The 14,468-nt window shown below is 49.7% G+C and overlaps 2 protein-coding genes across 2 annotated transcripts in view; one reads left to right on the top strand and one right to left on the bottom strand.

Annotated features, from left to right (window-relative positions):
- Positions 1–1,234, top strand: part of NAB2 (NGFI-A binding protein 2) — a 7,649-nt gene extending 6,415 nt beyond the window's left edge. The window contains exon 5 of the mRNA XM_006171907.3: positions 377–1,234. Coding sequence (XP_006171969.1) covers positions 377–486 — 110 coding nt within the window. The 3' untranslated portion in view covers positions 487–1,234. The remainder of the gene's footprint in view (positions 1–376) is intronic.
- STAT6 (signal transducer and activator of transcription 6) overlaps positions 1,177–14,468 on the bottom strand; it is a gene marked incomplete in the record, with an annotated part of 20,238 nt that continues 6,946 nt past the window's right edge. Inside the window, 14 exon segments of the mRNA XM_014585573.2 lie at positions 1,177–2,516; positions 2,605–2,730; positions 2,825–2,890; positions 4,611–4,703; positions 4,854–4,964; positions 5,072–5,135; positions 5,353–5,499; positions 5,818–5,954; positions 6,053–6,147; positions 11,410–11,616; positions 12,536–12,628; positions 13,228–13,350; positions 13,484–13,571; positions 14,328–14,442. Coding sequence (XP_014441059.1) covers positions 2,327–2,516; positions 2,605–2,730; positions 2,825–2,890; positions 4,611–4,703; positions 4,854–4,964; positions 5,072–5,135; positions 5,353–5,499; positions 5,818–5,954; positions 6,053–6,147; positions 11,410–11,616; positions 12,536–12,628; positions 13,228–13,350; positions 13,484–13,571; positions 14,328–14,442 — 1,655 coding nt within the window.

Here is a 14,468-nt window from a genome sequence, read left to right as displayed (position 1 = left end):
AGGGTGGGTGGGGCCTGGGAACAGGCCAGGGATATGAGTATGGGGGTGACAGAGCCTGGGAAGGGTAGGGAGGGGGAGAGGTCAGAGCCAAACCGCCCCCACAGCTCCTGACAGAACCAGAAATTCCAGCAGAATGGAGGCGGAGAGACAGAGACATACAGAGACAGCTACACACAGCTAGAAAAGGGAGGGGGCTACAACAGCTTGGGTGTGGGAGCCCCTCCCCCCGCCATGCACACACAGTGGGCAGGAGGCAGTAATTCAATATCGAGCTCCTCTTCGTGGCCTTCTCTGCCATGTCCCTGCTTACGTCTCCCACACCTCTGTCTGCAGCCTCCACCCCCACAGGTTCCTAACCTATCCCTTCTCCCTACAGAGTTCGAGGAAGGGCTGCTGGACCGGTGTCCCTCCCCAGGATCCCACCCGACACTGGTGGAGGGCCGCAGAAGCAGCGTGAAAGTGGAGGCTGAGGCCAGCCGGCAGTGAGGGGCAGACTGGTGTCCCCAGACCCATGGCCCCAGGCTTCGGACTCACACAGACCCTTACGTTCTCCGTCCCAGAATCTAGTCACAACCCTGGATCCTTTCGCTGCCCTTCTCCTGCCTCCCGACCTGCTCCATGGGCGTAGGACTATGGGGCTTCAAGCAATAACGAGCAGGGGCCTGCGAGAGGACACAAGGACGGTGCGTGGTGCCCCCTCACCCTTGCCCAGAGCAAGGGGGCGAGGACTCTGCCTCCAGGCTCTGGGGCTCTCCCTCCCTCACACAGCACACTCCCATTCTCTAGGCTTGCGCCATGGTGTGAGCAGTTGGACTCAGTTTGGACATGGGGGAAAGGGGACTTCCCTGGGAAGGTCCAGCAGCTAAAAATGGCAGCATTTCCCCCCAGAGCTGGGGGCCTGGAAACACTGGACCTGTTCCTTCTCCCTTCTTCCCCCATATCGTGCTTCTAGTTTGTTCCTTTTAATTTAATAAGTGCTGCAGTTTGCCCACCCATCCCCATCTCTCCCCCTGAGTCCTCAGCAATTATTTTCCTCCTGCCCTCCAGGTGGGGGGGGGTGATGTGGGATCCCTTCACCAGCCCCCTTGGGAGACCTGGGTTTGACTCAGGGGCTCCCCCAGCTAGGGGCTGGGGTGCAGCACCTATCTGACCAGTTAGAGCATCTTTCTTTTCAGATTGTGTACAGTAGATTATTTATTTTGTTATTTTGGAATAAAATTTATTTTATGGCTTAGGATCTATGACTTCCCCCGCAAGAGGGAGAAAGGGTGGCGAGGGATATAGGAGTGGAGAGAAGCTGGAAGTATATTGGGGGGCTGGGGGAGAAGCAGTTGGTAGGGCCCCCTGATACACTAGAGGGCCACATGGCTAGACATGGACCCAAGACTCTCACTGCCAGGCCTCCAGGCAGCATTGGACGTATTAGGCTCCTGAAGCTATAGCCATAACAGAAGATGTCAGGGTCACCTAGACCCACCTGGGCATAGTCACACTCAGAGCCTAGAGTACTCTGGGGTAGACACACTGCTCAGAGGCCAGCACCTTCCCTGGTGAATTAGCGTCTCACTCCCAACTTGTCACATAGGCAAAAGTGTGTGACCAGATGTGTGACATCTGTACGTTAACATGTCTCAAGTGCACTTCCACGCAGCTATACACAAAGAAACTTGGGCTTTGTACTTAGAATTTTTATACACATTCCAAGAGCCTCCATCTGACTGATGGGAACTTGAGGCTTCTGGAGATTTGTTAATCGGGGCAAAACCCATCTCAGTAACCCCACGTCCAGACTTCTCTCCTCTCACCAGGGTCTCTTGAACTGCAGCCCCATCCCCTCGGGGCTGGAACTCAAGCCCATGCCCATTAACCCCATCCTCTAGTGCTGATGTGTGCACATGTCTGCGTGTTTCTACACGTGTCTCAGGCCCTGTAGTAGAGTGAGTGGAGAAGCCCTCCGTTCTCTAACCTGTTGTCACCCAGCCTTTCGCCCCTCCCAGGCCCCATCTTCCACAGAGAGTTGTGTGTGTGCGTGTGTGTGCACACGTGTGTGCACGCATTCTGAGGATGCAAGTGTGTGGGGGCATGTCTTGCTTTGGAGCCCGACTTTCCTTCCAGTGTTGGAAGGGGGTTGACAGGGGTGTGCGGTAGGAAGGAAGGAGTGGAGTGGCTCCACCCACCATGCATGCTCCTCCTGATGGAGGAGTAGGTGGGGATAGGAAGGCATCCTCCCCGTTTGCTCTGGGGCTTAGCAGGAACATGAGCAGGTGTTCCAGAGCAGGCCATGGGGTTGTAGAAGAGCTGTCTCTGGGCTCCTCTCCAGCTGGGATCACCAACTGGGGTTGGCCCTTATGTCCAGGTGGGACATGGAGATTCCAGACTGCCCATATGGAGAAGGCTGCAGGAGGGGCTGGGCTCCCAAAGACCCACTCCCTGACTCCCCTTGGCCCTCCAGGAGAAGCTTGGTGAGGTCTTGCTCAGTGGGAGGCATCAGGGGAGGGAACATGTCTTCACCAATCCTGCAAGAAGAAAAGGACGAGGCAGTGGGGTCAGCATGGAGCCCCTGTCCTGGCCACCACCCAGCCTCCACCTCAGACCACAACTCACCAGCCCGGAGGGAACCCTCCCACTGGCTGGCTCAGGCAGCTGTCTTCAACCATGGTCACATCTGCGCAGGGCAGTGGCTCAGGGGTGGAAACCGCATGTTCCTGAGGCTGGCATGGCAGTAGGCCCCTGCCAGGAACCAGAAAGGAAAGTGAGGCAGAAGGGCAGGGTGAGGATGGGGAAGAATGGGGACCCCAAGACTCAGAGGGGCTTTGTCACTCACTGGGGGTGAGACTGGTCAAAGGGCAGGTTCATCTGGCCCAGACTGCGGGGCATCTGCAGGTGAGATCTGGAAGCAGGAAGAGGGGTGTGGTCAGAGGAAGGGAGAAAGCTGGCACAGGTGTGTGGGGGGGGAGCGTGTGGGGTGTGTGGAGGCTGCGTCAGGACCACTGAGAGAGGAAAGGAGCTCCGCCTCCTGAGCCTGACCACTGCTCCCCATCTGGGCCTTGGCCAGATCTTCCCTCTGCTCTGAGCTCCATCTCATCATCTATAAGATGGGTGTGTCTTGAGGGGCGGGTGGAAGGGGTGGAGTTGGATCAGTCAATTGTGGAGCCTTTAGACTCTGAACTTTGATGATTCTGGGTCCCCCCTCACACACACACCCAGCCCCATCTCAACTCCTTGGAGGGGAGATGAGATTTTACTAAGGAGTTAAGCACCTGAGTATTACGTGGGGAGGAAAAATATCCAGAACATTTCACTAACACAAATGGATAAGTAAAAATTAGTAGAGCAGGACTCAGCAGATGGCATAATGGTTATGTTGCTGGTTTCCCACATGGTCAACCACTGTTCGAGGCCCAAACCCAGAGGCTTCAAACTCAGGCTGGGCTGGGGCCGGCAGGTGGTGTGGTGGTTAAGGGCGCTGAACTCCCATGTGGCTGACCAGGTCTGGAACTAGAACCTTTCCCTCTCTCTCACTCTGTCCCTCTCTAATCAAAATAAAGTATATAAATAAATTAAAAGTTAAATAAAATAATTATAAAAACAAACTGGGTGTGTGTGTGTATACGCGTGTGCACCCAAGATCCCAAGAGGAGAATGGAGAAGGACTGCGGTGTGGCCCTCCCCCAGGGGGATGATTTCTCTCTGTGTGTGTGTGTGTCTAGGAAGCACATACACCCTATAGCAAAAATCTCTCAAAAAAAAAAATCTGTAGAGCGACTGGATTTTAGGGGCAGGAGAGAACATACTAATAATTAACAGTTTTGGGTACGAGCAGGGTAAGTTCAACTTGGCACATAAACTCACTTAACCTTCCCAATAATCCCCTGAGGCAGATATTATCATTACATTATTATCCCCCATTGTACAGATGAGGCACCAGAGGTTAATTAACTTGCTTAAAATCACTTCAGTGGTGGAACTGGAATTCCAGCCCAGGCAGTCTGGATTTTCTCTCTCTCTCTTTTTTTTTTTTTTAGAATTATTTCTTTATTATCATTGTTTTTCAATTTTGACCAGAGAGAGAGAAAGAGAGCGAGCGGCCAGGTCTGGGACTCAGACCACGGTCGGCCATGTGGGAGTCCAAGGCCTTTAAATCTTTTTTTTTTTTTTTTTTTCTTTGTATTTTTTTTTTTTTTTTTTTTTTTTGAGAGGTTTTTGCTAAAGGGCGTGTGCACCCGCCAGACAGACAGAAAAAGACAGAGAGATAGAAAGCGAGAAATCACCCCCCAGGGGGGATGGCCACGCTGCAATCCCTTCTCCATTCTCCTCTCCTCTCGGGATCTTGGGCATGCACACGCACGCACCTGGCGTGAGTTTAGGCCACCAGGTCCGGGACTCGAACTGCGGTTGACTACATGGGAGTCCAGCAACATAGCCATTACGCTAATTGCTGGTCCCCAAGGCCTTTAAATCTTAATCGACTGCTCCCCCCCCAAGTAGAGTGGTCAGAAGAGACAAAGGGGTGTTAGCATTTGCTCCCTCTTTTCACAGAAGACCCCCTCCTACTAAATACCAATGCCCATGGCCCTTCGCATACCATCCTGGAAGAGATTTTGACTTACTCCTGGAAGGCTGGGAACACATTGACAGATTCTTCTGGGGAGAGGCTTTGATAGGAAGGGATGGAGTGAGAGTGTGATGGGTATACCGGGGACCTGGAGAAAGAGAGAAGCACCTCTGAGCCAGCACTTCTCTGTCACCCTGCCACCCTGCCTTAGGAAAGGAAAAGTCCCTGCTTCAGCTCCCAGTGCCAGCTCTCCCAGTCATCTGCACAGACCACTCCTATGCCTGTCTCCTGCGCTTACACCATGTCTGGACTGAGCTGCATGCTCATGGAGGACTCAGAGGTCATCGCAATGTCATAAGGGGGCACCATGGTAGGCATCTGGGGCTCTGTGGCGGGAAGTGGCTGGTCCCTGGAAGAGAGTAGGGGCACATGTGACTGACCAAGGGTTGATGCCATCACTCCTTCCGAAGGTGAGTGTCAGCCTGCGGACCCACCCTCCATCACCACCGTACTCACCTTTCCACAGTCATCTTGATGGTAGCTGGGACATAACCCCTGCCATCCTTACCCATCTGTTCAGCTGTTATGGGAAGGAAAGAGAGCCATGGAGTGCTCCGGGGCTCAGGAGGAAGGGAGGTAGAAAACGTGAGCATGGCGGATGGGGAGCTAGGTGAAATTGGGCAATGAAAATGGGGAGAGGAGTCAGGGATGACACACGATGGGTAGGAAGCAGGGCAGCCAGGAGCACGGAGGAGGTAGGTAACAGGAAGAAATCAGAGCTGCCAGCTCCAGCTCACGCTTGTAGTGGCTCCGGAAAGCCTCATCCTTCGGTTTCTTGGGATAGAGGTTTTTGAGCTGAGCGAGATCCCGGATTCGGTCCCCCAGTGAGCGAATGGACAGGTCCTTGGCAGAGAATGGCTGGATGTTCTCTATCTGCGGGGAGCCTACGATAGGAACAAGACCGTGAGTCCCCTCTGTCCCGGCTTTCTTCCCTCTCCCCAGTACACATTTTCACATTAAGGCATGAGAGAGCGGTCCTGGCATAGAGTCGTAAGGAAGGGAGACTCACTAGTCACCATTCCTACAGTGCTCCGAATAAGAAGGTGAAAGTTTAGACCACAGAAAGAAGAAAAGAAAAGGATCTGGAGAACTTCCCGAAGACCAGGGTTGACTTCAAAGAAGGATAGGATAGGATATTTCCCTCCCAGAAGAAACCCTGGAGCGCACAGGCAGAGACAGAGGACTAGCTGGGGTGACCTCACCATCCTGGCCCCGGATGACGTGGGCAATAGTGATGCCCCCAATCTCTGAGTCACTGAAGCGGAGGAGGAAAGTTCCATCGGGCTTATTGAGAAGAAGGCTAGTGACATACTGTTTGCTGATGAAGCCGATGATCAGCCTGGCCAGGATGAAGGAAAGGATGGGGGTGTAGGCGCTGGGTATGGAGAAGGAGCCAAAGGAACAGCCTCTTGGGCCACCTCGGGCATGGGGACTCACCGGTCTGACCAGTAGCTCCGGAGACAGCGTTTGGTGAGGTCCAGGACACCATCGAACCACTGCCAAAAGGTGAAGCCACGGCCCAACAGTATCTCCTGTGAGGGACAAAGATGGGGGACTGGGATGAGTTGGGAGGGCCAGGGCTGGAGTCTGGTCAGGGCAGGCCCTGGGCTGTCAGGGTCCACACTACAAAAATCACAGGGCTGAGGGACCAAATGGATCTGAGACCTTCTTTTTTTTGAGAGTTTTTTTTTTTTTTTTCACTATAGGGCGCGTGCGCTCGCCAGACAGAGAGAGACATAGAGACAGAAAGCGAGAAATCACCCCCCAGGGGGGATGGTCACGCCGCAATCCCTTCTCCTCCATTCTCCTCCCGGGATCTTGGACACGCACGCACACGCGCCCGGCGTGAGTTTTAAGCCACCGGGTCCGGGACGCGAACCGCGGTCGACTACGTGGGAGTCCAGCGACATAGCCATTACGCTAACTGCTGGTTCCCAAGACCTTCTTAAAAACAATAGCTAGGGTCCTCCTTCCTGCCCAACACCCAGGGAAAATCCAGAATCCATGTGCATTTGAGGTGGGCCTACGCCTGCCCCTTTAACCGGAAATCTTCTCCTCCAAACCCCTCCTTCCGGTCCTACACCCAGTGAAAAGCCAGAAGGTAGGAAGTAACATATGATCCATCAGGTGACCAGAAATCACCACCACAGAGGCACAAGAAATATGGGAAATCAAGATAATATCTTTCCTCCAAGGGAAAGAACAGCCCTTCATCATGTACAGACAGTACAATGGGACTTGTGGAAATGTCAGATAAAGAATTTAGGATATTCATAGTGACAAAGCTAACAGAGATGCAAGAGAAGAGAAACAATGAACTCCAGAAAATGCAGGAGAAAAGAGACGTGTTCTGGCAGGAGAGGAACTTCTTCCACGATCTGAAAGAGGAAATACACACCATAAAAAAGAATCAAACAGAACTATTAGAGGTGAAAGCTGTAATACAGGAAATCAAAACCTCCCTTGAAAGTATTAAAAGCAGATTAGATCACGCAAATCTCAGATGTAGAAGATAGAACTTCTGACCTAGAAAAATTCACCAAAAAGACTGAGAAAAATAACCCAAAAAGGGACCAGCAGTTAGCATAATGGCTATGTCACTGGACTCCAATGTAGTCAACCGCAGTTCGAGTCCCAGACCTGGTGGCTTAAACTCATGCTGGCCATATGTGCGTGCCTGTACAAGATCCTGAAAAGAGAATGGAGGAGAAGGGATTGTGGCATGGCCATCCCCTATAGGGGGTGATTTCTTGCTTTCTATCTCTCTGTCTCTCTTTGTCTGTCTGGCAAGTGCACGCGCCCTATAGCAAAAACCTCAAAAAAAAAAAAAAAAAAAAAGAGAGAGAAAAGAAAAGAAAAGAAAGAAAAATAACCCCAAAAATGAGAATAATATACGAGTAATACTAGATACCATTAGGTGCTCAAACATCTAGATAATCAGTATCCCAGAAAGTGAAGAAACTAATCAGAGCATTGATAATCTATTCCATAAAATTCTGAAAGAAAACTTTCCAAACCTAGAGAGGCATTCAAATATCCAGACCCCAAAAATACAAAGGACTCCATGCAGAATCAACCCAAGAAGATCTTCTCCAAGGCACATCATAGCCAGATTGATCAAAACCATAGACAGAGATAAGATACTAAAATTGGCAAGAGAAAAACGTCAAGTTACTTTCTTTTTATTTATTTATTTATTTATTTTTTTTTTGGAGAGGTTTTTGCCATAGGGCATGTGCGCTCACCAGACAGACAGAGAGAGACATAGAGACAGAAAGCAAGAAATCACCCCCCAGGGGGGATGGCCATGCCACAATCCCTTCTCTATTGTCCTCTTGGGATCTTAGGTACTCACGCACACGTGCCCAGCGTGAGTTTTAAGCCACCGGGTCTGGGACGTGAACCACGGTCAACTACATGGGAGTCCAGCGACATAGCCATTACGCTAACTGCTGGTCCCAAAACATCAAGTTACTTTCAAAGGATATCCCATCAGCCTAACATCGAACCTCTCATAGGAAATAATGCAAGCAAGGAAAGAATGGGAAATATACTCAAACTGTTAAGTGAAAAACAATTTCAACCAAAAATACTGTATCTGGCAAGACTATCCTTCATGTGGGAAGAAAAGATAAAAACACTCTCAGATAAACTAAACCTGAAGAAATTTACCAACACCAGACCAACTCTTCGAGAAGTTCCGAAGGGAGTATGGTACCAAGAAAACTAAAGACAGACAGACAAATAAGAGAACAAAAGCTGGCCAAGAAAAAGGCCAACTTAATGATAGGGACAAGTTCTGAAATCTCAGTAATAATGCTGAATGTTAATGGAAAGGTCAGACCACAGTAACACTGCAAATTCAACACAAGAGAGATTACACGAGACTGAACTGACAGAATAGAATTCTATGACTTTTTTCTAAAACATTACTGATTTTCTTCTACTCTTTGACATTTTAAGGTTTTTGTGGGGTTTTTTTTTTTTTTTTTTTTTTTGAGTTGTTGGGTTCAGCAATTTGTTTTTAAAAAAAAGAATTTTTTAAATTGAAACATGGAATTTTCTCACTTCTTGACCCCTTTGCAACTGGAAAATATTTGTGAACATTCTTATTTTTGTGGCTGAATGGTTATTTGCATAAGTTCAGTAATACAATAGTATTTGTTGCCTTGCATCAAAATTGAATTCTTTGGAGCTGGCAGGTGGCGTGGTGGTTAAGGATGCTGGATTCTCACATGGCTGACCGAGGTCCAGGTCCCAGACCTGGTGGCTTGCTTTCTCACTTTCCCTCTCTCTCTCTCTCTCTCATTCTCTCTCTTTGTCTGTCCCTCTCTGGTCAAATTAAATAAATGGATAGATAGATGGATAAAGTTAAATAAAATAATTATTTTTAAAAGAAGAAAGAAATTTAATTCTTCTGGGACTTTGTGCAAATAAGAGACCAAATTGAGATTAACCTATTTTTTTTATTTGCAAGTAAGTTAGTTTATACCTTTCTTTAGGGGGAATGGAGAGAGAAAAAAAAGTTTCAGAAGAAAATTACAGTGTACTTGTCACTAGCTTCTAGCTTTGTCCATATTTTATGATCTTTTATGAATCAAAATATGAAAAAAAAAAGTTTAGTATGGGAGGGAAGAAAGGGAAAAGGGAAAGAAAAAATTGGTTAAAAAAAGTATGCTTGACAAAAAATGAAAAGATATTTGCTGACAATAATGTATATACTAATATCCTTGTCTTGACTGACATGCATGGTATTTGTGTTGGGAAAGAAATGTATACTGTAAAAACATGTGATAAAAACATTAATAAGTAAATTTTTTAAAAAACAGCCAGGTACCAGCAGATGGCATAATGTTTACATTGCTGGACTCCCACATAATTGGCCAGGCTCAGTTCGAACCTGGTGACTTAAAACATGCCAGGTGAATGTGCCTGCATGCCCAAGATCTCAAGAGGAGAATGGAGGGAACTAGCAGTTAGCATAATGGCTATGTCGTTGGACTCCCACATAGTCAACCGCGGTTCGTGTCCCGGACCCAGTGGCTTAAAACTCACGCCGGGCATGTGTGCGTGTGTGCCCAAGATCCCGAGAGGAGAATGGAGGAGAAGGGATTGCAGCGTGACCATCCCCCCTGGGGGTGATTTCTCGCTTTCTGTCTCTAATGTTTCTCTCTGTCTGTCTGGCGAGCGCACGCGGCCTATAGCGAAAATCTCTCCCCCCCAAAAAAAGAAAGAGGAGAATGGAGAAGAGATTTGGACATGGCCATACCCCCCTGGGGGGTGATTTTTTTTTTTTTCACTTTCTGTCTCTCTGTCTCTCTCTGCCTCTCTGGCAAGCTCATGGACCCTACAGCAAAAATCTCTTAAAAAACAAAACTAAACTAAAAAACAGCCAACACTCATGCGTACCATGAGCCAGGCACTACCCTAAGCTTTTCTATGTATTAATTCGCTTGATATTTATAGGCCTGTGTTGGTAGGTCTTATAATAATCCCATCTTACAGGTGAAGAAAGGGAAGCCCAAAAAGACCAATGACATAGCCAGGTCTATACAGCTGGTAAGAGGCAGAATCGAGATTCAGCCCAGGCACTCTGGTGCTGGAGCCGCGTGTAATCACTGTGCTACATCCTCTCCCTAGCAGACACTGGCAGAGGGAGGTGGCCTGCTGGCTGTGACTGTCCTGCTCCCTTTGCTAACACATCCTCCGGTCACCTGGGCTTTTCTTACTTCCTTGCGTGACTTTTGTTTACCCAGCTAGTTCTCAGCCAAGACACCCGATCCCCTTTTGCTCCTGTTCTTGTGTCCAACCCCGCCCTGAGTCACCTTAATCTGGAGGTAAATATAAATGTAAATGATATATACCACTGCAAAGCAACAGTCAGAGATATGAGGGGTCTTCAAAGAGTTTACAGAAAGTGCGTATTTTGAAAAAAAAAAATGCTGGATTTTGAAATGTTATGCACTACAACAAACTTGTATTTTAATTCTATTTTGCCACCAACTTTTTAGAAGTTTATTTATTTCTGCCATAAGTGAAAGAGTCAGAGAGAAAGGGAGAGAGACAGCACTCTCAAGAGGATCTTGCTACTACCATCCACTCCCAGCCTCAGCCAGCCACAGATCCTGGGCAAGTGCATGCCCAGTGTACCCAGGAAGGTCTCTGGAGGCAAAGCTGCAACCTTCCCACGTGGGTCAGCCTTGCAGAGCTTTGAGCTTCACTGCTGTACCACTATTAAGCCCTCCACGAATTTTTTTAAGTCCTCTCACTGGGCAAACTACTTTACCCCTCTGAGCATCCTGTGAAATGGGGATAATAGAAGTACCCTTCTCAGAGCTGTTGGGAGGATTCCTGGAGATAACATGTATGAAGTGCTAACATGGCATGTGGCATGGAGTAAGCTCTCCACACGTGGGAAGGGGGACAGTATAGCATATGTTCCCGTGGGATTTCCTCTGGTTTTTGCAATAGGAACTCTTTTCCCAATGGGTCAAAGTCATTTTGAATCAGAGCTCTGTTTACATATAACCTGAAAGAGTCATGCAAGTCACTGGTAAAGGGGAAGAACAGAGAGCCCCCAGACGCAAACCAAAGGATGCCAGAGGATGCATACTCTGACTGACTCCCACTGCTCAGGGGGTTTCCTGCCGAGGCCAAGACAGAGGCCTTCCTAGTGAAGAGAGGGGGCATTGTGAAGATCCCAGTGGTCAGTCCCCGGGCTGAGCTTGAGGATACCCTGAGTGCCCTGGGGACGAAGAGCTTGGGGCTGAGAGTGCGAAGGACAGGGGAATAACCTTGTTGAACTGTGACCAGGAAACAGAACGGTGCTGGAATGCCTCCATGCTGAGGCTGTTGTCATTGAAGATTTTCTGGGCCAGGAAGAGGAAGTGCTCTGGGAGCAGCCCCCGGTTTGTCCCCACCTCAGCCATGAACTTGAGGTTCAGAGTTTCACACATCTTCTCCCAGGGCACCCGCTCAGCCACCACAAAAGGCACACGGTCCTGGAAGGGAAGAAGAAGGAGAAAACACCTTGGGTTATCACCTCAATCTACCTCAGGGAGGCCTCTGTCCTTCCCATCTCCCCAGGCCTATCCATCTGAGCTTGCTCCCAAACATGGTGCTTTTTATTTTAAATTTATTTATTTAATTCAATTTATGTGGTTAGTTAGTTATTGTGTGTTCACTGGAGACAGAGAAAATTCCCCCCCAGGGGGGATGGCCACACCACAATCCATTCTCCTCTCAGGAGATTGGGCACACACATGTTCCTGGTGTGTTTTCATGCTCATATCCAGTTATGTGGGATCCAGTCACCTTAACCTCCACGCCATCTGCTAGCTCTATTTATTTATTTATTTTTATTGCCTGGCATATTTTTTGAGCCACGGGGCTGGGATTTGAACCACAGTCAGTCATGTGGGATTCAGCTTTTTTTTTGGGGGGGGGGGAGGTTTTTGCTGTAGGGCATGTGCGCTCTCCAGACAGAGGGAGAGAGACAAAGAGACAGAAAGCGAGAAATCACCCCCCATGGGTGATGGCCACGATGCAATCCCTTCTCCTCCATTCTCCTTTCGGGATCTTAGGCACGCACACACACACGCCCGGTGTGAGTTTTAAGCCACCGGGTCCAGGACACGAACCGTGGTCGAATACATGGGAGTCCAGCAACATAGCCATTATGCTAACTGCTGGTCCCAGGATCCAGCTTTTTATACACAACACTTAACTATTGTACTATAGGGCTGACTGAACAGTGGTGTATGGCGTTGCACCATGGTGGTTATTAAGACAAGGATGGAAGCAGGCCCAGGAGAAGGAGGTGAGGGCACATATATTCAAGCACGCCAGCCACCTCCAGCCTCCACATTCCCCACGTTACAACCCACCTGCCCCATCGTCCCACTCCGGGTCTTTCCTTACCATCTCAGAGAAGGCGTTGTCCCACAGGATGGTGGCTTTGGCATTGTTGTCTTGGTTGCCATGGACAATGACCACCAGGGGCAGAGACAGGGCCTGAAGAGGGTAGGAGAAGGCTTTCTTCTCAGTGGAGTGAGAGGTTTCCCCAGGGGGCTGGTTCCCAGTGTGAGGGAAGTGAACTAAACTGGTCTCATGGAACAAAGCCTGTGGCATGTTATTAAATGCTATCTGAAACTCAGTCGGGGCCTTACTACAGAAAGGCAATTCAGTGAATGGGGCCAGACTTCCAGTTTTCATATACCAGCTCCAACACTCAGGAGCTGCGTGACTTGAGCAAACTACATCTCTCTGTGCCTCAAAGTCTTTATCTATAAAATGAGGAAATAGTACCTACCTCATAATGCTGTTGTGAAAACCAAACTCTGCGTCTGTGTGTGTGTGTGTGTGTGTGTGTGTGTGTGTGTGTCATTCATCAAGAGCACCCTGGTCTACGAAAGTGTTTAATAGAGTTGCTACACACTACTGTATGTGCACGCTGTCCCCCTGCTCCTCCCAACTCACCCAGACCCCAGTGTGCATAATGCCAGACACCTGGGTAGGGGCAGTCCCAAGGGATGAGGATTGGGGGGGGCAGTGTGTGACATGGCAGAGGTTTGGGGCTCCCAGACTGGGGCACGGCTGGAGCTGAGGCTCACCTGGAGCTGGACAGGTTGTTTGTTGGGGCCAAGCGTGAAGCTGGTGGAGAAGAGCACAGCACACTTCTCCTCGGTGACAGACTCGGTCCCCTTTCGCTCACAACGCTTGATTTTCTTCAGAAGCTGCAGGGCCGGGTGGGGTGAGGGAGAACAAGGGTGAGGGTGTGAGCGCTCCCAGACATCCTCTCCAAGACTGTCCCAGAGTCTGAGGACCCCCGCCCCACCCTCCCTACCCACCACACCCTGAAGGCCTCACCAGGTTCTTGAACAGGGCAGAGCAGCAGTTCCCCGGAATGCTGTTCTCCAGGGGCACGGTGTTGTTGATGATTTCTCCAGTGCTTTCTCTGCCAGGGGAGGTCAGTGTGAAAAAGCTCATCCCAGCTTGAGTCCATGGGAGGATTTGTAGACCACCCACTGTCACTGGCCCTAAATCTGTGTCCCTGCTTAGGGTCTTTTTTTTTTTTAATTATTTATTTAATTCCATTTGTTATTATTATTTTTTAATTTGATCAGAGAGAGACAGAGAGAGAGAAAGCAGGCCACCAGGTCTGGGACTTGAACCATGTGGGAATCCAGTGCCTTTATCCACTATGCCACTTGCCAGCCCCCCTGCTGCTTAGGGTTAAGAGAGGGGTCCCCATCTTGGCAAAATCCCAATGTCCCCACCTACTCCAGCCCTCAGTGGGCCCCTCCCCTTTCTCTGCCTTGACCAGTCAGTGCCTCCTCACCCCATGGCACCCTTCCCCGTCACCCTACTCTTTGTGGTGCCAGCCCTGCCAGGCGCTCTGGCTTTTTTTTGTTGTTGTTGTTATAGGGCACATGGGCTCACCAGAGAGACAGAAAGACAGAAAGAGAGAAATCACACCCCCAGGGTGGATAGCCATGCTGTAATCCCTTCTCCATTCTCCTCTTGGGATCTTGGGCATGCACACACATGCGCCCAGCGTGCACTTTAAGCAGCCAAGTCCGGGACTCAAACCGTGGTCAACTACATGGGAGTTCAGTGACGTAACCATTATGCCATCTACTGGTCCCCAGGCTGCTCTTATTTCTATTACTTTGACAGGCCTTCTCCAGCCCCAGGTCCAGCCCCAGCTTACGCTCCAGTCCCGGGGCCCTGGGGCATGCCCAGTTCCCTCGCCTGCTTCTCAGTCACCATGTCGGCCCTGACCATGGGAGGCTTGGCTGGAGCCCCCAGGAACCGCAGGCCCAGCACGGATCGACCACCGGGCTCGGACGTT

The sequence above is a fragment of the Tupaia chinensis genome, unplaced genomic scaffold (genome assembly GCF_000334495.1).
Source record: "Tupaia chinensis unplaced genomic scaffold, TupChi_1.0 Scaffold150006_1, whole genome shotgun sequence".
Lineage (NCBI taxonomy): Eukaryota > Metazoa > Chordata > Mammalia > Scandentia > Tupaiidae > Tupaia > Tupaia belangeri.
The sequence above is the reverse complement of the archived record's forward strand: the minus strand, read 5'-3'. Positions and strand labels throughout refer to the sequence as shown.